At 41.0% G+C, this 24,241-nt stretch overlaps 1 protein-coding gene across 1 annotated transcript in view; it reads left to right on the top strand.

The window, feature by feature from the left end:
• Positions 1-24,241, top strand: part of grid2 (glutamate receptor, ionotropic, delta 2) — a 487,335-nt gene that overhangs the window by 449,825 nt on the left and 13,269 nt on the right. Inside the window, exon 15 of the mRNA XM_031760306.2 lies at positions 22,874-23,114. Coding sequence (XP_031616166.1) covers positions 22,874-23,114 — 241 coding nt within the window. The remainder of the gene's footprint in view (positions 1-22,873; positions 23,115-24,241) is intronic.

The following is a 24,241-nucleotide window of genomic DNA, read 5'->3' as shown; positions in this document are numbered from 1 at the left end:
AAAATGGCCACTACCATAAAATTTGCCCTTGTACAGTGCTCAGAGAACATTAAGACATCAACCTAGACAACAACAAGGTGGCAGATAAAAATTGCTAACTTCTGTCTTCCAGAATTAAGAGTGCAATGGCCTTTTTCCCATCTTCTGTGCAGTTATGTGAGGCTTAACGTGAGGCTAACCAAGTGTGACTACCCTGCCTCCCAAATAAGTCAGCGAAGGTGCAGTGCAGACGTACCCAAGATGTTTCTGGTTGTGTATCTTGTTACTGTAGCACAAAGCTGAGACTCTGTTGGTTCTCACTGATGAGTACAGTAACTGAATTTGTTCATTTTTTTCATTATACATCTAGTTTCTTACAGTGACCAGGAAGCTTGGTAGTTTCTTGAACTGCAACTCAAAGCCATGCATCTACACGCTGAGAGGCCTCATTTGTTTTTTGCGTTAATCTTTATTGTTGTGCAGTGATGTCACATGAGGTGAAGTGTCTGTGAAAGCCCTAAGCATATTGGTTGCATCTTAATCGTGTGGGCTTATGTCAGGAGTTTTTTGGTCTATTTGTGGATTTGGATTTGTGTGTGCAGTAAGTGAGTGAAACACCTAGTGCGTGTGGGCCTAAGTTTGCAAGCTTTACAGAGTGTGAATGGGTAGGCCTGTCTGTCTGCTCCATATCTGGTGAAGCGTTACGCTTCTGAATATTGCCTATCATGGCTTCTATTAAAATAAACAAGGAATTAATTGACAGGCTATGGAGGCAGTGTCACACTCTTGGGAAGTCAGTTTTAAACCGTTAACTCACACTGGTCCCCATGCTTCAAACGAAAAATCAGAGAGAAATCATCAGGAGAAAAAATAATCACAGAGGCATAATTATTTTGTTTTTCTTTGCAGTGATTTTTAGATTTTACGTTGTGCCATTCTCTAATATACAGACTGACGAAGCACAAAGTCTGTGTTTAACAGGAATCATATGAGCAGTCAGTGTCTTGACACCATGGAAAGAAAGGTTTCATTATGTTTAGTCATTGCTGAAGCAGGTCATAACAAATCTGGAGGCTTGACACATCTTTTGGTTGGATTTGTGTTGATTGGAAAATCCAACGGTATTTGAGAGGGATACATTGTGTACATTCACTTGTTCATTTGTTCAATTGCTTATTAACACAATTATCTAATCAGCCAACCTGGTGGCAGCAACTTGTTGCATTTAGGCATGCAGTCATGGTTAAGATGGCCTGCTGAAGTTCAAACTAAGCATCAGAATGACGAAGAAAGGTGATTTAAGTGTTCGTTGTTGGATCCAGAGGGACTGAATATTTCATAAACTGTTGATCTGCTGCTTCTTTTTTACACAACCATCTCTAGAGAATGGTCTAGAAAAGAAAAAATTTACAGTGAGCAGCAGTTCTCCAGGCAAAAATGCCCTATTGTTGCCAGAGGTCAGAGGAGACCAACTGGCTTGCTAGGAACGCTAAAGTAACTCAAATAATTGCTTCTTACAACCAAGCTATGCAGAAGAGCATCTTTGAATTGACCTGACAACCTGTCAGATCTTGAAGGAGCAGTTTCCATAAATTTTGATAACAGAATATTGGAAAAGCATAGCCTGGTCTAATGGGTCTTGATTCCTGTTGCAACTTTTGTTGGGTTGTTAGGGTCTTAATTTGGAATAAACCACATGAATGCATGTGAGAGATATTGTCTTGGCATGTCACAAAACTCAGATGATCTCAAATTCGTGCTTGAACATGGCAGTGAGTTCACTGTACTCAAATGGCCACCACAATCATCAGATCTCAATCCAATAGAGCACCTTTGGGATGTGTTGGAACAGGAGATTCACATTCTGGATGTGTAGCTGAAAATTCTGCAGCAGCTGTGTGAAGCTCTCATGTCAGTATGAACCAAAATCTCTGGGGAATGTCCAGCACCTTGTTGAATATATGCCATGAAGAATTAAGGCAGCTCTAAAGGCAAAAGGAGGTCCAACTCAGGACTAGCAAGATATACCTTAAAAGGTGCCCAGTTCTTATTTTCCCCCCTTCAATAAATAATAATACACTGTAGATTACATCTTTTGTTCATAGTTAAGTCTAGCCTAGTCTTGCTTATGTAAATGTGTAGCAGAGGGGATTTTTTTTGGTCAGTAGCACAAACTGATGAGGTTGTTTATCAAGCAGTCAATCACATTCTCTGTAGGCAGCAGCAGTGCAGAGTGGAGTGATGGAATCTATCCAAAATACTGAGGGGAAATGTTGTGGAACTAGTATACAAGCTTGAGCGTTTATTAAGCGTACCAAATGGCACATGCTGCGTTGTCTACAGAAATGAGATGGGCATGATTTTGTTCATATCAGTGCATCGCTATACTGGTATGAATCTCGTCTACTAAAAGGGATTTCAAAGGCAGTAACACAGTGTATGGGTAGACAACGCTCAAGCTGTCCAAAAACAACTAGAGCCAGCGGGAGGAATTATATAACCAGCCAACATCTGTTAAGCCTGCAAAACCTTCTCTGATTCAAGTACAAGCACATGTGTCTGAGACCACTGTGTCATTTTTCCCTCTCTTTTTGCATCTTTTTTGAGATTTCATTTCTTGACATGACATGACAGAACAAATATAATAGCTATAGCTGCAGGCTTTTCTGCCTTTGTGTTAGAAAAACACATTTTATATTAGGATCTCTGTGAAGCGTTTTGATTCTATCCCCATGTAAGTTGCTTTTCGTGGCTTTGGCTAATTCTGCCTAAAGCCGGTTCTCATGTCTTCCTGGTAGGCTGTTCTTGCTTTCAAATCGGTCGTAATGAAATACTTAGAAACATGTCTCAGAAGGATCAGTTTTAAAGCACTCCACCTATGTACACTCTAGATTCATTTTCATATATTATCCCCATAACCTGATACTGGTTTGAAAGCAAAACATGCGTTAAATAGACATCAGCGCATCAGTGTTTCGTAACTTTTACTGGTGAGAGTTTCATGTTAATGCATTGTCCTATGTTAGAAAGTCCTAAAAAATACTACTATTACAAACACCATTAAGATAAGCAAGATGATTAAAATATAGCAATGATGAATAAAGATGTCATTGATTGGCTGGTGTAACTGGGGAGAGCTTTAACCACTTCTGAGGAGTATTTACTTTACTTTGTATTTACAGTGTGTATCAGTGTGTGTCTTCTGCATACTTGAGGAGTGTTTGCTATCTGCATACCCCTGGAGGTAATATGAGAGATGAAAAAGAATTTATTTGCTTCGACACTTTGAGGAGAAAGAGAAAAAGGCAGACTGCTACAGCTTCATCAGTTTAAACCATTTAGTTTGTAATGAGAAAACCATCGGCAGAGTTCAAGTGCAGCACCAGCACATGCCTGCTTCTGTTTGTGCGAGTGTGCGGATCTAAAAGTTTTTGCCGGCACAGTAGAACAAATAGAGTGCAAATGTGTACATGCTTGAGTATGTGTGATGCTCTGTGATTGCTGGAGACAGCCTGCAGATTTACCAGAGTCCAAAAAAAAAACCAGTGCCGTAAAGGACTAGTCCTCTAATTTAAACCGACAGCTTCTGACAAGTTGCTTTGAAGTGCTGAAGGGCCAAGAACTTAAAAAAAAAACCTTCTCCCTGGCAAATATTATTTTTGTCTCTGTTTGTCTGAAGGCAGTGATGTGAAAATTTAATCCGTAGCAGATGGACATCTTGAGGGTGTTGGTGCCCAGATAGATAGATAGACAGATAGATAGATACCTGGGAAATGTTAGTAGGAACACTTCAGAGAAAATCAACTACACGACCAGTATTATATCAAATTTTGTCTTTCATTATTATCTTTCTCAATTTAAGCACATTTGAGGTGAGCAAGGAGAGCCACATCTACCATATGAGTTTGGCTTTGGTCACAAAGATACATTTATATAGTTGTTTTATTACCTGTCTGCAGGCAACTGTTCATCAGTGGCCTGAGGGCTAATCATTGACTGCTTCAAAAATAGAGCCATGGTGGGCTGTATATCTGTGGGGACCTTGGCAGTGCATGTTGTATGGTACATTTGAGGGGTGAAATGACGTATACACCTGCAACAAATCACTGCTACAAACAGATAAATCACACCTCAGAGGCCGTGGCTTGGATTGCTGTGGTGAGCACCAGAGCCTGGCTTCACTCTGGAGAAATTACATGATCTTCTTAGACTGTGTCATGTAATTTCTTGACATGGTTTATTTGAAACCAGGGATTAAAACTTTTGGAGGTCCTGAGTTGGCCGTTTATTATTTTATTTTTTTATAGTTTCATATATATTTATTTTTATCTTGAAAGGAATCATGTGTTTCTCCAGAAATAACTTGGCAAAAGTAGGAAACCTACCGCGAGGGCTAAGTTAGGGTTCAGTATTGTGTTATCAAATGTAGGTTTGTTTGGAGTAGCTTGCCATGATGCCACTTTATTCAGAAGTGATTATTATTCTTGTTATTCTTATTATTTATTTAATTTTGGTATCTTAACATCATGGCTGATGTCTTTATTCAGCCTTTAATCCAGCAATGTGTGCATATCTTCTTTGTTGCTTCCACTACAGCCATAGCTCCTTCATGTGTTAATTCCCTTTCCAGATGAAAAATCAAAGTCAACAATAGTAAGTGTTGTGTTGAGAAGTGGAAGTGGTCTTTGACTAAAAGTTGTTTTAAATGATGTTAAAGCGCATCGAGTCCCAGTAAATACAAGGTAAACTATATATGGCACATAAACAGTTTGTTGTGATGCTTTCAGCATTCTGGCAAGCTTTCATATCCCCAGCTCTCATGACAATAAAATTGTCAGCAATAGTTAAAAAACTCTTGATGAACTGACTTCTGAAAGTTTGGTTATTGCAAACCTTGAAGGGAAATTTAATAAATTGTATAGTGTTTTTTTTTTCTTTGGGAATGTATATGATAGTGATAAACTAAATTACACCAGTGAAGGGCACACATAAATGGTTTTTGAAGCTGCCTTTGCTCATGTAAATCTTACATTTTAGTCCCAGCAGAGGGGTTGTAAACAGAACCTGCAGAAGAGAGATGAAGGTATATTACCTTGTCCTGTTCTGTCAGAGGTGTCTCATGCATTTAAAAAAAATCTACTATATCTACTGGTGAAAGGCGTTTTTACTATCTAGCGGCTAACACGGATGAAATACTGAAATACATTTAATGAAAGTCTATGTAATTGTCCTTTCACCTGACCAATAAAAATTCAAATTTAACCTGAACATTGAAAATAAAAAGGAGGTCAGGTCTAATTGAGGTTTGCCTGTGCTTGTGAGTTACACTTACACAATTGTATAAAACTCGCAATGAGAAGGATCACACAATTATACTGACAAAACAATTAGCATGGAAAATCCAACCAGTAAGTCAAATCAGTGACAAAAAAGTAATAGTAGTTTCATAGTCATTTAATAATCGGCAGTGTGTCATACTGTATCAGCAATGTGACTCAAGCTTTACAAGTGACCATTTCTGCTTTCTTTGGCTTTCACTCATTATGAATTTTTGAACTTTAAGATAAAACAGGGTGAACTCATGCTCAGGCATTTGTTAAATTAGCAAAACATTTATCTTTTTATTATTAAATAAGCATCAAATGACTATAATGGAAAATGACTGATCTGTATTTTGGGGGGTTGGGTTTCTCATTTTACTACTATACAGTTCAGTTCTACATGCTACACTTTCAAAAACATGTTTTTCCAGTAGCTCTCCTGTGACCTTACAGCCCCTACATGCACTGAGCAGTGAGTTGTGTTCTGAATTTTCTGCAGCAATCAATAAATAATTAGATGATGAAGTATCAGTTTTCTCCTGTGCACCAACTCCCAGACTAGCCTCATCCTCCATTTAGAAACTTTGGACCCAGCTGCTTTGCTTGCCTTTGTGATTTCTCCATCAGCCTCCCCCTGCAGGTGAAGATGTCTACAGTTGATGATAATGGCTGATGATAATCTCGTACAGGAGGCAGAGGAGGTATTCTTTGACATCCTACATTCGAGTCTAGTAATGAGGAATCTTGAGTTCCTCTTTAAGATGATATATGTGTCGCTCATCCCACTATCCTGCCACAAGTTGTTCATAACAGTGAAGCAAAACAGTGGTTTTCCAAAGGACGTTGGTTTTCTACTGTTATTTTTGGAAAATCATAACCTAGCTTAGGTCCTACATCCCATGGAAGCCTTTTCAGAAATTTAAGCCGGATGCTGCTCAAGATGTTGCAGGGCAAACAACATGGCGAGGTTATCCTCGCATGTGTCTGCCATAGCAATTTAGCCCATCGCTCTTTCCCCAGAGATAGCCACGGACATCAGGAAGCACGGCTTCAGCCTCTTTGCAATAATGACAAAGTGGACAATGAGCATCAACAGCATACTGCATTGCTCCAGAAATCAGATGGAGGATGCTGGATGGCCCCTTATCCCCCGAGTGAGGTGTTTAGACCACTCCTTGACAGAGCCATGGCTCGTTTACACTAAACAATCAAGGAACCAAAACAATAGAAGAGCTTCACCTTCTCAACATCAAAATCACAGAGATGCTCACCTCAAGAGGAAGTTTGCTCCAACCAAGCTAACTACCCATGGGTCTCCATTTTTCAGTACACTTGGTCCCCCAGCCCGCCCCCCATTGTTTCTTACATTGCACACAGGTGGCACCACTGTGTAGGGAAGGGATCAGATGCTGGTTTATCAGGACCACCATGAGAAAGATGCAGTTCTGACAGACTTACTTGTGCAACATTGTTGAATTCTGGGCTTCCCCTTAAAACCAAAACGCTCTTCTTTTCACCCAACTGAACATTTATCTACATAAGAACTAAACCACCTTGACAGCAAAGTTTTCCCCAGTGAAACTGAAAGTGCTAAACTCTCTAATATCACTTGTTGCACCCCACAGAGTGGCACATGTGCTACCTGTTGTATATCTGCTGGGTTTGGTGCCTGAAAGTGTTGTGGTTGTCCCCTTGGGAGTCCTCCACACCAGGTAAATTCAGGACAATTTAGCCGCCTGCGCCTCAACGAAATACAGTACCAAAAATGCATATTTAATGTTCCTCTCCCACTGCAGCCAGTTTGTCATACATAAAAATCCCACATGTTCCCTCTGCAGGGGTGCTCCTTTGGGAGAACTGTGTCAGACATACCAGAATGCAAAGATGCATTCCTCTCCAGCTAGAGATGAAGATACCAATCTTGAGTCGCTGGTGGGAAGTGAAGAAACCTTTGTCTCCTTGCATAATTTTCACTGAACTGCACTTACCTCTCCAATCATTCTGGTGGCACCAGAACAAACAAGCACAGTATAGCTGTTAGTGGGGGAGCTGTGGCAGTTGTCTTGTCACAAAGACATATGAAAGACATATGGTAACCCAATGGATAGGAGTTTTGATAGAGATTCCTGTTTAAGCTGGGGTTCCTATCTGGACTCTGTGAAGGGATCTCAGAGGTCATTCGTGGTGGCTTACTGTTAGCATGTACGAGTGAGTAGGTAATGAGTCAGCATCTCATTTGAGGCGCCACGGGCTCCTCTTTTCAAAGTTTACAAAAAACCTTGCATAGTTAGCATGCCTCATCTCCCTTTTGAAACCTGCTGCATACATAATGTACGACTTGAAGCACTCTATTTTCCTCGGCTGAACTTCATTAAATACTCTTGCATAATTCTGACTCTGCAGAGTTCATTCTGCAGGAGTTGACCTGGTCACACAATATTTCCTTCACAGGCCTGCCCCGCTTATATCCAAGGAGCAAGATCTTCTACTACAGCCTTCTACTAAAGCCTGTCATGCAGGGAAATGGTGCACTTTCCAGCAGTGGTGCATGGACAGAAGCTCAGACCTCATGTTGTGTCCTCTATCCCCTGTGGTGACCCATCTCCACATGCTTAAGAGCATAAACAGGTTTTTCATTATATTTTGCACATGGCTAACATCAAACAGATCCAACTGTTTATCCAACACAAAGTACACTCATGAGGTATGTCTCGCTGACTGTGTGAAGCTATCAGACAAGCCTACAGCAGCAGGAACAGAGCCTCCATAGGGCGTCTGTGCTCACTTCGCGAGCACCTTATCTCATTCACATCCCTCCTCAGTGGGATGGAGTCGTCGAACAGCTGCACAGCGGCATCTTGGGTCTCTCACATTCCCATTCATCTGTTTCCATCTGCACAATATATGTTAGTTTTCCCTGACTAACTCATTTTTATGCATACTTGACAGCTCGTAATATGTTGTCAAATCTCACCCTTTTTATGCACGTGCCAAGAGGTGTTCCTCTAATCCCATCATGGATTAGTGAGCTGCGCAGTGTGTAATGCCCCACTCTCCTCTGCTGTTGCAGGTGTGTTGTGGCAAAGGAGTCTAATTTTCACTCTTTTTCTTTCCACACATGGACTGACATAGTAAATTATCATGGGAAAAACAACCCAACCTTATTTCAATACCTTATTGTAGCGTATTGTTTTGTGTGTGTGTTACCCACTAGGAAACACTGGTGTCGTGGTGGGATGTTGACCACATGCCTTATCCTAATAATGACAGCTCTTAGAGGAATTAGCATGTGCATAATACTTACTTACAGCAAGCCCAGATTCTGTGATGACAGACCAACTCATTAGGCTGTAAGCTGTGTTTGTTCCCCCTGTGTCAGAAAGAAAACGCTGACTTACAGAATACAAGGACATGAAAGAAAGTCTTGAAGGTTGGACAGGCACAGAGGGATAAACACAATAGCTCCAACTTTTAGCAGCTTATGCTTATACACACAGAATCTGTGGTTGCAGTGTGTAACCAACTGTACTGTATTACTCTGTATTAAAAGAATAATCTAAGTCCTGTGGGTCAAGTCCTTTTACAAAGAAAACTTTCACCTAGATTCTTAGTGAGAAAATTGTATTTTAGCTTTGCTTGCTGGTTTGATTTTTGGGGCCCCGTGAAGTATTGACGTTTTTATCTGAGTCTCTTTTTCATGCTCTCTCCCTCATCTTTCTCTTTCTTATTGATTAGTTCATTTCAAAAGCAATTTCAATTGCAAACAGCACAAGTTTCAAATGCACCAGCAGCTGTCATGCATTCGCTCGCTGAATACCCTCCAAATGGTGTATAATCAGTTTTTAAAGTTCAGATTTTAAACAGCAGAAATTATTTTATTTTGAGAACTGTGCCTTTGATCTTTTTGGTGTCTTTGTAGTAGCATAATACCTTGAGCGACAAGCGTGATTAGGCTTGATCAAGGCTTCTGCCAAAGAAACCAAAAGCTACATGCTGGTTATTTGATTCACTGCATCTCTCTTTCTGTTGTACTCACTGAGCTCCAGTAAAGCTGGAGGCTCTAAGGCCCTTAGTTTTCACTGCATGGAAATCACCCCCCAAAAAAGTCTTTTCTAAAGAAACTCTTGTTTGTCTTTGAAATTTATGTTTTTGTATGTGTTTCTGACACATTGCGATTGAATGTCAGGTGTCAGTCTAAGTTGTCTCAGCTCTTTCAGTCTGTAACCGTCACTCTTTGTCATGTCTCAGTCAAACTCAGCCCATGCATTCATTTAATCTTTACAAATTACTCATCAATTAATGATGAAGGTCTTTTTCTTACCCAGTTTCTTTCTCGATATGTTAATGACAGTTAATGGCTGTTTTACTTCTGTGCATTGTTTATCATAGTTCAGCTCGATAATCCGTTTCACTTCGTGAACATAATGGTCCTTAATTGAAAATTTTGTTGACAGTGTGTATGAATGTGTATTGAACCCTGAGAGTGCTAATTGGTATAATTAAGCTTAGCAAACTTTACTTGAGGGACCAGAGACCCAAGGGTGAATAACCTCCCTCACTCCAGTCCTCGGGATTCATTGTAGAAGCGATATCTGTGTTGACGTGGGGCCTTATATTGTGATTATAAGGCCAAAACAGAAGCAAAATGCTTCATATAAACAACTCAGTCAAAATGAACAAAGATGGAAATTTGAAATGTTTCAATGGAGTAGTTCCACTGAATAATTATATTGTGTAAACAACTGACCCTCGTTGCTTTCAGGCTGCTCCCTGTACGTGCCCTCCAATCTGCGTTCCCTCCTCCATAAATGTGGACATATACTTCTCCAAATGATAAAGCACGTGCCACCGAGATAGAGTAGCTGTTGAGGAAGATAAATGCATAAAGTATTGATCCCTTTTGTGCACGTCACATTGATCGGACTAAGTGTGAGCAGCTGATGCGAAAGCTTCGATCGTAATGAAAAAACGTTTCCTTGCGAGTGAAGCCACTGTTAACTGCCGGAGCAATCAGAGCAGCTTGATGATTATCACTGGTGGCTCGCAGTAGGACAGTCTCGTACTTTAACATCATCCTGTTTCTTTCCCTCCAGAGTTCCCATGTTATGGCGTGTTTCTTGCCTATAGGACCCCATGCTCTGTGTGTTTTCCCAGCCTCTCAAGGATGACACACAGTGATCTTAAACGTGAGGCAGAGCAGCGTGCCATCTCTGCTGCTAGAATGAGGCAGTTAAAATGCTTGATCTATGCCTAGCAAGGTCACTGGTGAGACTTCTGGGTTTCTTCTTTTTATAGTTGACATGAAGAATCTAGCTCTGAAGCAAATCTATGCACCAGCAGTGCTGAAATAATATTTCTTCTATCTGAGAGGACTAGTACTCTGTGGCTGAATAAACAGACTACCTAGAAGTTGGGGTGCTGATGTGTGCTGGTGGGTCAGTCTCAGCTACTCACAGCTGTTCTTTGCTAAAACACAAGGAGTGTGCAGTCAGGTGCAGGTGCACTTCGTTGATTGGTTTACGCCGCCGAGTCTCTCTGGCGCTCTGTCTTGGCCCTGCTCACAAAAGTGATGAAGAGATTTTTACAACTCAACAAAGTGAATGTGACACATCAGTTTGAAGCTGACTTTTTTTTTTTTACCTCCTTGTGATATATTCTGACAAGTTTGGCTTGTTTTTCTGAGGTAGGTCACAGAGAAACACGATGTGATGCAGCGAGAGTGATCCGATGTTTTATTGATTCCCCTACACACCTTCCACACACAGGTCAAAATAAACAGCTTCAGCAGGCCTTTACCTGTGGTGATTCAGCATTTAAGAATACTTGGGTGGGTTGTTTGCTGGATCTTTGAGCTAAGCTCTCAAGTTGAAGGCTGACATCCCTAATCAGTGTGTCAATCTCACCTACCCAAAGTAACTGAAATATAGACAGGTTAGGTTTCATCTTAATGGAGCCTGCATGTTCTCACTGTGCCTGCATGGGTTTCTAACCATGTCCAAACACATGATTGTTGGGTTAATTCTGAATTATCTGTAGGTGTAAATACAAGAATGAGTGGTTGGCTGACCCAGTGATGGACCTGTCCAGGGTGAATCCCTAATTTGGATGGATAGACTTAAGTTTTGTTTGGTTAAATTCAGTCGCTCAAACTCTTTAGGTTTATAAAAATATCAGGGTTTTGATTAAAATACACACAGTATGTAGTGAAAGGTAGAAAGCTATGTACTAATTCACGTCTGCAAGAGGTAGCATATCTGTAAAGCACAATACTTTCTGTTTATCTGTGATCAGAATGGATGACAATGCACCTTCTGGCCTATAAGTAGGTCCACAAGGGCACCTATGGGAATAATTAAAACTGAGATCGAACATCTAATGGGCTGATGGCAATTCAAGCTAGTGTTGTGATTTAGTGCACACCTTTCACATCTTTTCTAAGACAAGCCGAAACATTTAAGGCAACATTTCTTACCCCGCGCTCATCAAAACTACAGAGAAACTACTTTTCGTCTTTATTATATGGACATTATTCTCAATCGTGTATTCTTACGGGTCTAACACGAGTGCGGCGGCGAGGGGCCCGCTGATGCTGCCAGCTTTGTGTTAAGCTAGTAAGTGAGCTGTCGAACCAATGTTGTTCTCATTTAAGGAGCTGACAGTCAGCAGCCGTCTCTGAGCAACAAACTCATTTTAGAATAACACCTCTGTCTCTCATCTCCCTCCACTACCCCTTCTCCACTCATTTCATTCCACACTCTTCCTCTGTTCACTCATCATTGTCTTTTCTCCTCTCTTTACCCTCCTCGGCTACCTTCTTACTATTCTGTCTCCTCTACTTTCCTACCTGTGCTTCCCCTTTTCCTCCATTGTATGATTCTGTTGTCAGTCATCCATTCAGCCAGAACACACTGCCAGGGTTTTTGCACCCCTCTCATTTTCTCTCGCAATTTTTTTCTTCTTGGACTCACTTGGGTTTCTTCCCCCCTATCTTCAAATTCTTTTTTTCCACCTCTCACTTCACCACGACTTCTACCTTTCATTGTCTCCAAAATAAAATTGTGCTTGCTACAGAGGTGACAGGAGATGAATGTTCATAGAACTACTGCAGACATGTTTCACCGCTCCACAGATGTTAGTGTGCTCCAAAATGATGCACTCTGCCTTTACCCCTCTTACAGAAACAGTTAGGTCTATGTAGCAAGCTCTGAAATTCACTGAAGTGTTTCACATTATTCTTGATCATCTAACTCTCGCTGCTCTGCATTTTAACTGGCTACAGCTGCAGTAAAATCTGCTACTAGGAATGTAAAGCTTGGGCCACCGCCTGCATTTATAGGGTCCTTATGGATGGGCCTGGGGAAGACTGCAGAATCAACACAATATATGAAGTTATAGCGCATTTAAAGGGCAGTAAGTGAGATTTTTATCGTCCCATTGCAGAAAATAGCCCTAATATATCTAGACAGGGTTGAAAGCCAAGTTGATCAATACCAGTGACTCAACCATCAGTTTGCCAGGTGCTGAGATAACAGGCTTTCAAAACTCACTTTGTAGCCTGTAGTCTCTGTTTGGAACAGCCTCGCCATCCATTTGAGTCCGAAAGACAGTCCCCATACCCCAGCAGTGGTGTAGCAGCACAGTGTGACATCTCTGAACAGTCCATTTTCACCACACTAGGGATCTAATTTCTAACATTAGGGGCAGCCTATTAAACCAGTTACAAATAGACAATGCTGTCAGATTAACTTGTAAAAGCTCACTTTTCAGGTAATAAAACTTTAAATGTGATATATTTTGGACATATTCAGACTCTGACTGGGTTTTTGATTAACTCAAGCACAAGAAAATTACTTTTAGGTCCATTAAAGTTAATAGGCAGGTTTGTTTTGAGTTTATGCCAGTTCTTTAGCCTAACTTGTGCTATTTCCACCATAAAAACATCTTCAAATCTGTCCAAATCAGTTACAGCAACAAAAATGTCAGGCCAAATTAAATAGCTTAGGGCTCTATGGACAGCAAACACTTGAGAGAATTTGGAATATCATGAGCCAAAATCCCCAGGCCTGAATGAAGTCTCAAAACTCTAAAATAGAGAGTAAATTATAGTCTCATAGTAGTTAAAGACAGCCTCTTTACACTGTACCATGTTTGGTGACCTTTTGAAAATGGAAAACGTTTCCTTTAACAGACACAGCTTAGTCATGGTGCAGGTAGCTTCGGGTCGGGAAGGGGGGTTAAATGTGTAAAACAGTGTTTGTGCATATGGTGGCTTGTTTGTACTAATGGTCTGCGCCTGACTATAACCCTCGTTTAGGGTCAGTTTTGCATCTGAAATAGTTTGGATAGTTACAACTAGGAGTTTTCTTTTATTTGGAATGAAAGGGGGAGATGTTGCCAGTGTATAATTGGCATGGCTGGATGGTTCAGAGCTTAGAGCACAGTGCCAAAACTTTGGCCCTGCCCTGTAACTCTTCACTGAGTCGTCACCCTGGATGTTTGGAGCCCAGTCCAGAAAAGTAGTCCTGGTATTTTGATAGGACAGATGTCTAACTGAGCTCAACATGCGAGAGACCTTCATGTTTTTTTTGTTGTTGTTTTTTTCTGTTTAATTCTCTCTTTTACTTCAGAGTTACATGTTGTAATAGTTTATAATATATACCGCAGCCCTCCAATGGATGAATCCTGTGCTCCACATGAGTCTCAGTCTTCAGCAGCACATACAGTCCTTTGCTATTTCTAACACAGGTGCTTGCCCTTATATCAAAAACATATTGATTCTCCTTCAGCTGCCTCTCACCGAACTGAACTGCCACACTGTTATCAGAGAATAACCCGTATGTAAAACCTGCTTTTACACCATGTTAGTTTTGTTTGCACCTTAATACACCCCTCGCCCAGTCTGCTTGTTCATGACCCGCTAATTTGCAGTGCTCTCGGTATGAAGCTGGTCATTACTGTTAGCAGAAGTTTTCCACTCCCACCAGAGGTATTTTTGCATTTGTGGTGTGATGCTAAAATCTGGCCCTGCACATCTACACCTGAGAAGACAGTCATTAATAAAATGCATCCTCAAACTGTAACGTTATTAACCACCAAACTTGTAATCAGAATAAAAAGTCTCCATTTCAGATTTATCCTCGCAAAGACAGAATCACAAAACCACCCAGGAGTGTTTCTTTGTAACAAAAAGAAGATTTGCAAATGCCTGTGCCCTTTGTGGCTGTCTTTCTCTCCTTCCTTTTAAGTACGTGCCCACATTAAACGTGTTGCTGAACGTTTTTCTTCTGGTACTGTTCCACACTCTAGCTCTCTTCTTGTGTGTGATCTCGTTATATTTCTGCCTTGATTGTGTGTTGTCGTTTGACAGAATTCTCAGGCTTTTCTCAACTTAAACATTTTCCTTTTTGCCCCCCTTTCTTTATTCTTGTCTTCTGCCCCTTGGTCCTTTATCCAAATCACTATGATGTTCCTTCTTTTTTTCCAGTTTGAGTCAACTAATAATGTGTGATCATCCCAGCATCAAGGCTGCTGCCATAGAGTTGCCATGGCAACACCTAGTCCACACACAGTAATGGCCACTGCAGAGAGAACAGGGAGCCAGCGACAGAGCGCGCACATACTTGTACACACACACACACACACACACACACACATAGAAGCACACAACAGTTGCCCCCATCACATGGAGCAAACCCTTGCTCATTTGCTTTAACAACCAGTGGGAGTGTTAAAGCCATTATAGATCTCCCCAGTCAAAGTCAACGATCTTAAAGCAAGGTGATAACTCATTACACACACGGTGTTAATGCGCACTTACAGCACACCAGCTGTTTTGCAGATACACTCAGAGACGCCCCATAAACACAGACCATGTGTAAATATACACTGTTACTAGGAAAGAAAATATCTGTGTATATTTATACACATCCAGAACATATGGTGTACAATATATGCCATATATTTCACTTGACAGTGAAGAATTTAATTGCATGCTAACATGTAGCTGACATTCATATAGAAGCCCCACCATTATATACTGCTAGACCTGATACTAATAACTGTACTCTATGTCCTAAGATTTAAATGATGTATAGTAGATGCTATTCTGGGTGATTAAAGTGATCTATTTCCTGATACCTCTGGCTGCAGTGTGATGAGTGATGAACCCCTGGGGGGGAAGAAATGCAACAGACCTTGAAGGGGGGGGTGAAAACAAATACACACTGGCATATTATGCTAAAAGAAATGAGGGGGCAACTGAGCTTTGTTATGATCTCCCATCAGACTCGGTGTGATACAGCAGGTATTTCATGAGGATGTGCATGCTGTGACACACAGTTTAATACTTTAATTAACTGCTCACAGATCCCTTTAGTTTATCATTGTTTCAAAGCAACTTTGTGAATAGGCCACACTTCCAACTGAGTTGATGTATATTTTGCTCACACTGGCAAATTCCTTTTTTTGTTTTTTGTTTTTTTTAAGGAAGATATGTTTCTTTGGTGAGACAGAGACGGCTAAATTAGAACGTGAAACAGATGGTGTACTGCGGGAGCCCTTTGACTCAACCCATGTTTTTGTCAGGCAGTCACAGTGGCCTTTCATTCTGCCCGTCAGGAACGGGATGGAGATGAATGAAGAACAGTGGTAACTGCTTCTGTTTGCTTAAAAATGAACATCACCATGCCCACTTTCTCACACATAAGTATGCCTTGCTTTGCATCTAAATGTGACCACAGCAGTTTGGAGCTGTGTGATGGAAAGTAAGCATTGCTAAGGAGATTTCTCGAGTTAGTAAAGTTCAAACTAAGTCATCCCGAACTCACAGATTCTGAAGGTGCTGACACATCATCAGAACAAGAGCTATACCAGCAATATTCTATTTACAAATTAAAATGTTAGTTTGCCGTCAGCATTTAAAGGGTCCTGGAGTTTGACGAGTAAAGATATTCTTCATAGTTTGAGTCGCTTAACTCAGACAAGGTTGGACAACAACAGCAAAAAAAGGCAGCGAGCATTGCAAAATATTATCAGCTTGGTCGTAAATTCTTACCTTTTTCCCGCAAGTATTCTGCGATTACAGAGCAAAGCGACTGTGTGTGCGCGTGTCTGTGTGCATTTGTCCAGGATAATTAACCTCAATGAGATAAATGTAAGCTAAATGTAAATGTGGCCAATATGTGTGTGTGTGTGCATGTTCTTGTGAGTGAATGTCAGTGTTAGGGTTTGATTCAGGGGCCTATCGGGGAAGCAGCCTTTGCATAACTCTGATAGGCCAATTAGTGCAGAATGATAGATGATGAGCTCCGCGGGAAGACAGGGTCGTAATAAAGGGACGGGAGAAAGCACTCTGTCCTGAATCTTAACTCTGTTCTGCCTCTGTCCTCCTTCAGAGACTCAGAGATACACGTGGTGTAGCCCTAATATTCCTTTACTCCTGGTGTGGGGAGAAAGCTCTTAAGTTATTATATATTGTTTTGTTTGGCATCCTTCTCGTGGGAAAAGAGGTTGTAATTTGGTGAGTCACTGTATTGATATCTGAAAATCACATTTAACTCAGCTGAGAGGCATTTGACGGAGCTTGTATTTAAGCTCACCTGAGTTTCCGTGTTGGTATTAATACCGAGGTGACGTCAGTCACTGTTCAATGTCCTTTTTCGCTGATAACAGGGTTATTAATTTCCCTCAAATGTCAACAATAAAAACACCTTTTGTAATATTTACTGTCATAGTCATTGTGTTTACAGGTGTTAAAGTAGATGAAACATGGCAGCGCCACTGCTTATTGCGACTTGCGTCACATGACATTTTTGACACATAAGAACAGTCAGCTCATGAGCAGAGATAAGAAGCGGCAACTCCAAACAGAAAGCGTGCCTCTCCTCTCAACAGACATGAAACAATATGAACTCAGACAAGAAATCTTTAGAAGATGGCTGATTTTCAAGCGAGAAATGATGAAATATTTTGACAAAACACGGCCTGCCTTCTTTGATAGGTGGGATCTCTCTTATTCCATCTCATTAGCCTGGTGTGTAATCCGTCTTTCTCTGAAGCCGTCTGTCAGCGCGCGTGCTTGTTTGTGTGCCTCTGTGTGTGTAAAGCATCTGTTGTCGGAGTGGCAGATAAAAAGGGTCAGTACAGTATGAAAGGCACAACATTTCTCTTGGGGAAAACGCTTTGTTTTAACTTTCATAGGCTGCGATGCTTTCATCGGCTGAGAACAAAATGGTAAAGATGGTGTTTAAATTTTGAAAACAGAATAACTGCTTGGCATTGAACCCCAAGAGTGTTAATGTGCTTGTCCTTAAAGGAGAGACGTTTGACATTTTTAAAATATTCATTAAAAGGAGATTGAGGAAGTGGATGAATATAAATATCTTCACCGGGTGTCACTTTAAACTCTTATCTCAGTATTATTGTCTATGTTATGAAATTGCCCAGGACTGCTAGGACACATTTGATTTTTTTTTCATTTTTTTATTTGGTAGCACCAGATTTACACCACCCCCACCCCCCCGAGTAAGATCACAGTGGGGGATTAATGTGAAAAAGAAACTTTTCACATGACCCCCTGCAGTCCTGTGAAAAAACTAAGTACACCCCATGATTCAATAGCTTGTTCAAACACCTCTAGAAGCAATAACTTGAAATTTTCTGTGTGACTTTATCAGTTTCTCACATCGCCGTGGAGGAATTCTGGCCCACTCATCTTTATAACACTGCAGGTATTCATTTATGCACAGCTCTCCTAAGGTCCTGCCACAGCATTTCAATAGAGTTGTGGTCTGGACCTTGGCGCTTTCTTTTTCAGCCATTCTGTTGTAGATCTGCTGCTGTGCTTGAGATTGCTCTCCTGTTGCTTTAGACAGATGGCCTCACATTTGACCCGAGAATCTTTTGGTGCTGCAGAAACCTGTGCTGCAGAACTCAGTGACTAAAAGGTGTCCGGGTCCTATGGCTGCAAAACAAGCTCAAATTATCACCACTGTGTTCCTGAAGTCTTGTGGTTTCTTCCGATGCAACATTGCAAGTTAGCCTATTTTCTCTAAAAAGAACTTTTTCCTGGTAACCCTTAGATGCCATACATATTCAGACTTTTTCTAATTGTACTGTCATGAACTTTACCATTTAACATGCTAACTGAGACCTATAGAGTAGCTCTTGTGTTTCTTACAGTTTCTCTGTGCATTTCACAGGATGACCATGGGGTGAATTTGTTAGGAAGATTGTGGCATTGTGTTAACACACACCTGAATGCTCCAGACAAGCAAACCTCCAAAACTTCTGCTTTTACAGAGGTGGTCACACTTCCTGACGACCAGTTAATTCATTGTTCAGTTTGTTCATTATCAGCACCTGGCTGCTACCTATCCTCTTAATTGCTATAGAAGCAGTAAGGGTGTAGGACTGCATTGAGCCCTGCGAAAGCTTTCTTTTTTCACATGACTGTATGTCCTTCTCACAATCAATAAAACTTTAAAAGCAATGGGCCTAAAATGAGTGACAGCATACCGCTGTCAAATTTTCCAAAAATATGATGTAGGTCTTGACACTTTTATAAGGTTCTCATTCATAAAACAATGTTTAACTGCCCAAATGGCTTTGCCTCAGATAATCTGTCCATTAAATGAAAAATATCACAGTGAAAGAGTCCTGACTCGTTGTGGCGTTGAGGGATGACTGTCAAGTTCCAGCGCACACAAACAGCTTTTCGCAGTAAAACCATCATCTTCATGGAGCAAAAGTGAATCCATATCTGAAACCACAACAACAAATATTTATGAGTGATATGTTGTTGAATAACTGGCTGACTTATTATACCTATGGCTACAGTTAAAAGTGCACAATATCACTCATCATTTATCATTAAATATACATCAATATATAACCCCTGTAATCCCCTTTGGGGTTGCATCAAGAAGGGCATCCAGTGTAAAATATGGCAAACATGCAGAGCTACCTGCTGTGACGACTCAAGGGAGAATCCAGAAGTAGCCTCCTCTTCTTCTTTTTCTCTGTCTTCCTCTATATGACTCCAACCACATCTAGCCTAAACATACCCAACCTGCTAAGCACAAAATACAAGTTTTAAATTTGAAGCCGAAATGTTACTTTCACTCGCTTTTTTTTCCCGAAAGAAAATTAATTGCACACTGCATTGATAACTGGTTGCTGCTCAACTGGACAAATCCAGGCCTGATTACTACCAGCCCTCTTCATCAGTTAATTAGACAATTTTCAGAAGCATGGCGTATGCTAAATGGTCCCACCTGTAGCACACTCTGCCAAATAAACAAAAAACAAAAAAATCCAGCAGACACGGGGAAGAAGATGTCTGAAATACATCTTCTGGAATGCTTTCAAAAGTATGTCTGAGACTTTTGGACTCCAATGGTGCACAGTGTGAGAGATTATTCAAAAGCTGAGAAAACTTGGAGCAATAGTTAGCCTTCTGAGAAGTGGCCAACCTTCCTCCAAAAGCGCAGCGGTGCCTCATCCAGGAAGTCTAAAAAGATACAAGGAAAACATCCAAGCAAGCACAGGCCTCTCTCACCTCAGTAAATCTCAGTGTTCATGTTTCCACTATCCAACAGACACTGGGCAAAATGACAGAGTGGTGAATTGAACACCGCTTTAATCCCAGAATAAAATTAAGGCTTGCCTGACATGTTTTGGGAGAATTTTCTAAGGTGAAGTACTTAGAAGACAGGAGCCCCTGCTACATGTGCTGTACACCACAGACTACACAGAATTTTATACAAATAAAAAGTGCATTATACTTACAGACATACACAGAGGTAGGAGTAACCGCTCCAGGGCCAGGGCAACTCTCCATAATTGAGGGAAACATGAATTTGGCTCTCTGGCAGAAAATCCTCAAGGATAACATCAGATCATCAGTGGGTGAGTTAAAGCTCAAGCGCAAATCAGTTATGCAGCAAGACAATGATCACAAGCATGAGAGCAAGTCCACCTCTGACTGAGTCGGGAATAAAATTAACGCTTGGGGGTGGCTTAAGGTCTGGAATTGAACCCCAGCAAAATGCTGTGGTGTAACCTCAAAAGAGCCTTTCATTTTCACAAACCTGTGCTGCAGAACTGTGAGAAGAGTGGGCCCCAAACCCACCAACAATGTCAGAGAGTCTTCGACTGCAGTTGTTGCTGTTAAAGGTGCCACAAATGGAACAAAGCCTGCAAGTCAGTTCAGGCAAGACAAGTCGAGCTGTGCTGCGTCACAAACACGTAACGTGCCTCACTCTGTTTACGTAATATACCAAACATATACTCCCAATTTAGCATTTTTTTAGGCCATGTGTATTCCCATCCATCCCTCTGAATAGACAATGCCTCTGCTGGCTCTTTCCACCCCTTCTCCACCACAGAATCTGCCTGCAGGCTCTGGGAAATAATTTCTCATCAGCCAGCAATTTGTATGTGCTCCATGTTTCCTGCCAGTGACGTTGTCACTAACCTGCAACTATGTTCCCATGCAGAAATGAATCATTTCAAAAGTAAACTGTCTGATTGAACTAGTTATTACTTTCAAGGACCAATTGCTTTTTCACACTTGCCTTTTGGCATCGATAGACGTAATTATAATCTAAAACTCACATTTTGTGTTTACTCAGGTCGCCTTTTTTCTGTTGAATATTTGCTTTTCTGTCCTGATGTTCTGATCCTGTTTAAAGTTGGCATCTGAAGCATCTCTTTCCTGTATGACCATGTGTATAATAAACAAAAATAATAATAAAATAATCAAAGCAAGGGTTTGGTTCAACAACCTAATCTTAGGCATGTTAACTTGTAGTTCAGCAGTGCACCCTGCATGCAACAGCGAAGTGTTTTGGGGCTTTTGCTCCTTCAGCAATCAGCAATCTAACTCAGAAGGGGGCACAGAGTGGTCAAGCATGAAGCAATTTCGGAGTCCTGTGTTATACAATATCATAGTCTAAAAGTAGTTTAATAACATGTTTGAAAGGAAAACAAGCAGAGCAGGCTGCGTTACCAAGAAGAAAACAAATGCATGGTTGATATGTGATGAGAGAGTTTTACAACCAGTGACTAGGCCAGTAGTGTCTGTTTACTATAATGGCTATCAATGCAGATCGGTTCGATTTGCTTTGAGTGACCAATCCGCATCATTATTATCAAAGTCTTATCTAATCATGGCACTAATCTGCGCTGATTTGAGCCGAACAATTCCACAATCAAGTCGACAGTTGACGGACATGATCTCTCATTCGAGTGACTGTCGGTGGATTTGCTGTTCAAATTAGTTTGTTGTTGTCTTATTTTCTTCCTCTCCTCTTCATTTCTCTTCCTTCCTTTTTTTCACCCCATCAATTCCAGTCATAGCTGTCATTTCAACTGTACAGTGCCACGCATTCCCACCAGCATAGAAAACATCCCTAAATGAGAGTGGCGTTGCTATACCGCGACGTGCCGTGCATGTTTACCTGATTTACATCTAAATGATCGGTTGTTTGGTTTTTTTTAGGTATTGTGAATGAAATTAATTATGTAAACTAACTGCGGTGCTCATTTGCATTTCTTGATTGATTTCTGTTCGTTTTGTGTGATGAAAAAAACGAAGAGGGGAGATGGGCACTGACGTTTGTGCGGCCATTGAAATTGCAAGAAAGGCGTTTGCCCTCAGGAAGTTCTGCAGATAATTGCAAGCATCTGTCTTGATGTGCACATGTATGAATCCCGAATCAGTTTGGACATGCGTGGCAGTCAAATGTGCAACCTTTGTGCATGCCTGGCTGTGCATCCACAATGCTGGTGCCAGTCAGTGTGGAGGCTTAGTTTGTCTTTGATGAATCTATTTGTTTTCTGTGTTAGTATGTATGTGTCTGTAAGGGACTGGATATGCATATTCCCAAACACATCTCTTTCTCTTTTTCTGTGCCCCTCTCTACTCCCCGCCAGATTACCTGTTAAATATCTATACGCTTGTGTGTCTGCAGCTCTCCTCCAAACCGAAATGAACGACCCAGTTAAATAATAAGCTGAAGGCTAACAGAGGGACCCCATCAACCTCTGAGCTGTATCCTCTCTGAAGCCATCAATCGTGGGACTAAAGCTAGGCTGCATAATGACATTGTGGCAGTGTACTCTCGCTGTGCTGCAAAACATATTAATGTTAGCCATAATGAGTTTGACAGCCCAATATGGTTGTCAGGGAACAGGGTGAATTTCAGCTGGCAAACACTGCCCTCAAATGGAAGAGAGGAGTTACAGCAGCTGCAGGAAACGCTGCAGTGCCGTCAGGTTGTGTGACATGCAAACATGCTGTGTGTTGTACTTTGCTTGTGTTTGATTGCACTCTTTAATCATTAAAAAGTCACTCAGATACCATCAGTTACTTAATTAGTCTAATTCTGTGACTGTAGCTGCTGGCTTGCTGAACATTTCCTTGTCTTTTTTTACATGAACTTTTTGTGTGTTGACATTTCCCATTTGCCAGAAATTTGAATATACCAAAACAGAGATTTTGAAGTACTTATTTAAAGTACGGATGGATAATTTTATGACTAACATGCCTGCTTTCCTTGCCTATATCCTAGAATCTTGGAACTCCAGCAGAATGGTGACATGGATATACTAAAACTCAAGTGGTGGCCCAAGGACAGCCCCTGTGACCTCTACAGCTCAGTCCAGACACGACAGCGTGGCAATGCCCTTGATATCCACAGCTTTGCTGGCGTTTTCTGCGTCTTGGCTGCCGGTGTGGTGCTTTCCTGTCTCATTGCCATGGTGGAAAGCTGGTGGTCACGAAGGAAGGGATCCAGGGTCCCCTCCAAGGAGGTAGGGTGATGGATGAGTGACTGAAAGGAGGAGCAATGATATAGAAGGAAATGCAGGACCTACAATAGATTCTAGCTCTTTTCATCCTGTGAAAAGGGAAAAGCATAAATATGTAATAGGTTGAACAAAGGGAATGGATGGATCAAGACAGGGAAAAAAGTGTAAAGTGAGAGTAGAGAGACTTTGATGGGATGGGGGATGGGTCAAGCTAAGGAAAGGGGAGAAGGATATAACAAAAAGTTTAGACTTTAAATAATTATGTAATTAAAGTTATCAACAAATTCCTCCAGTTTGGGATGCAGGAGCATCAAACATATGAGCAGAGATTTCATAGTGAAGGAGGCGTGAACTCTAACAGCCCCCGAAACTGCTGAAAATCACCCTCGTTCACAACATTACTTCCCCTAAAGTGAATTTGCACATAAGCAGTGTCAGCAATACACTTTCTATGGCACACATTGTAACTGCATTATTTGCTATGCTTTTGCATAATCTGTCAAAAAGAATTTTGGAAGTCCTTTATTAGCTCTCCAGTAATATAATTGACATTGATCTTTTGCTTAGTCTTGTGAATATAAAGCTCTACGATGGTAGTAAACAAAAAGGTCAATCACGACTTCAACGATTTCGGAAGCTCAGTGGGGGAAAAAAATTCATTTTACTTTTACCCACAATCACCATCTGAACACACAGACTATTAGCTTATAAAACATGCTGTCATGTTTTAAATTCCAATTGTTTTTGTAATTAAAGTAACCATCAAATTATCGAAATGATTAACCAGAGACATTGTCTTCCAAAAGCAAATTGAATGTCAGTGTAAACTGAATTAAGCAGCAAATTAAACTTAGGTTAATTGAAGTGAGTTTTAATTTTTCACTCATGTGTTAGTCCTACTTAATCATCATTACGGTATACTCCCCATTTATAGCGATGTCAAATAAAATCAAATATTAATAACTGACGAAGGTCTGGGTGACACGTCCAAGTAGTTGCATATCTTGACAGTTAAATCGCAAGCCCAACACACGTGCACCAATGCCTGCTTAACTCTGTCATCACAAAAGCCTCTTACAGGAGTTGATACACAACATACAACTCCAGTTCGGACCCTCGGTATTAATAAA

This window comes from Oreochromis aureus, linkage group 12, assembly GCF_013358895.1.
Source record: "Oreochromis aureus strain Israel breed Guangdong linkage group 12, ZZ_aureus, whole genome shotgun sequence".
Taxonomy (NCBI): Eukaryota; Metazoa; Chordata; class Actinopteri; order Cichliformes; family Cichlidae; genus Oreochromis; species Oreochromis aureus.
The sequence above is the reverse complement of the archived record's forward strand: the minus strand, read 5'-3'. Positions and strand labels throughout refer to the sequence as shown.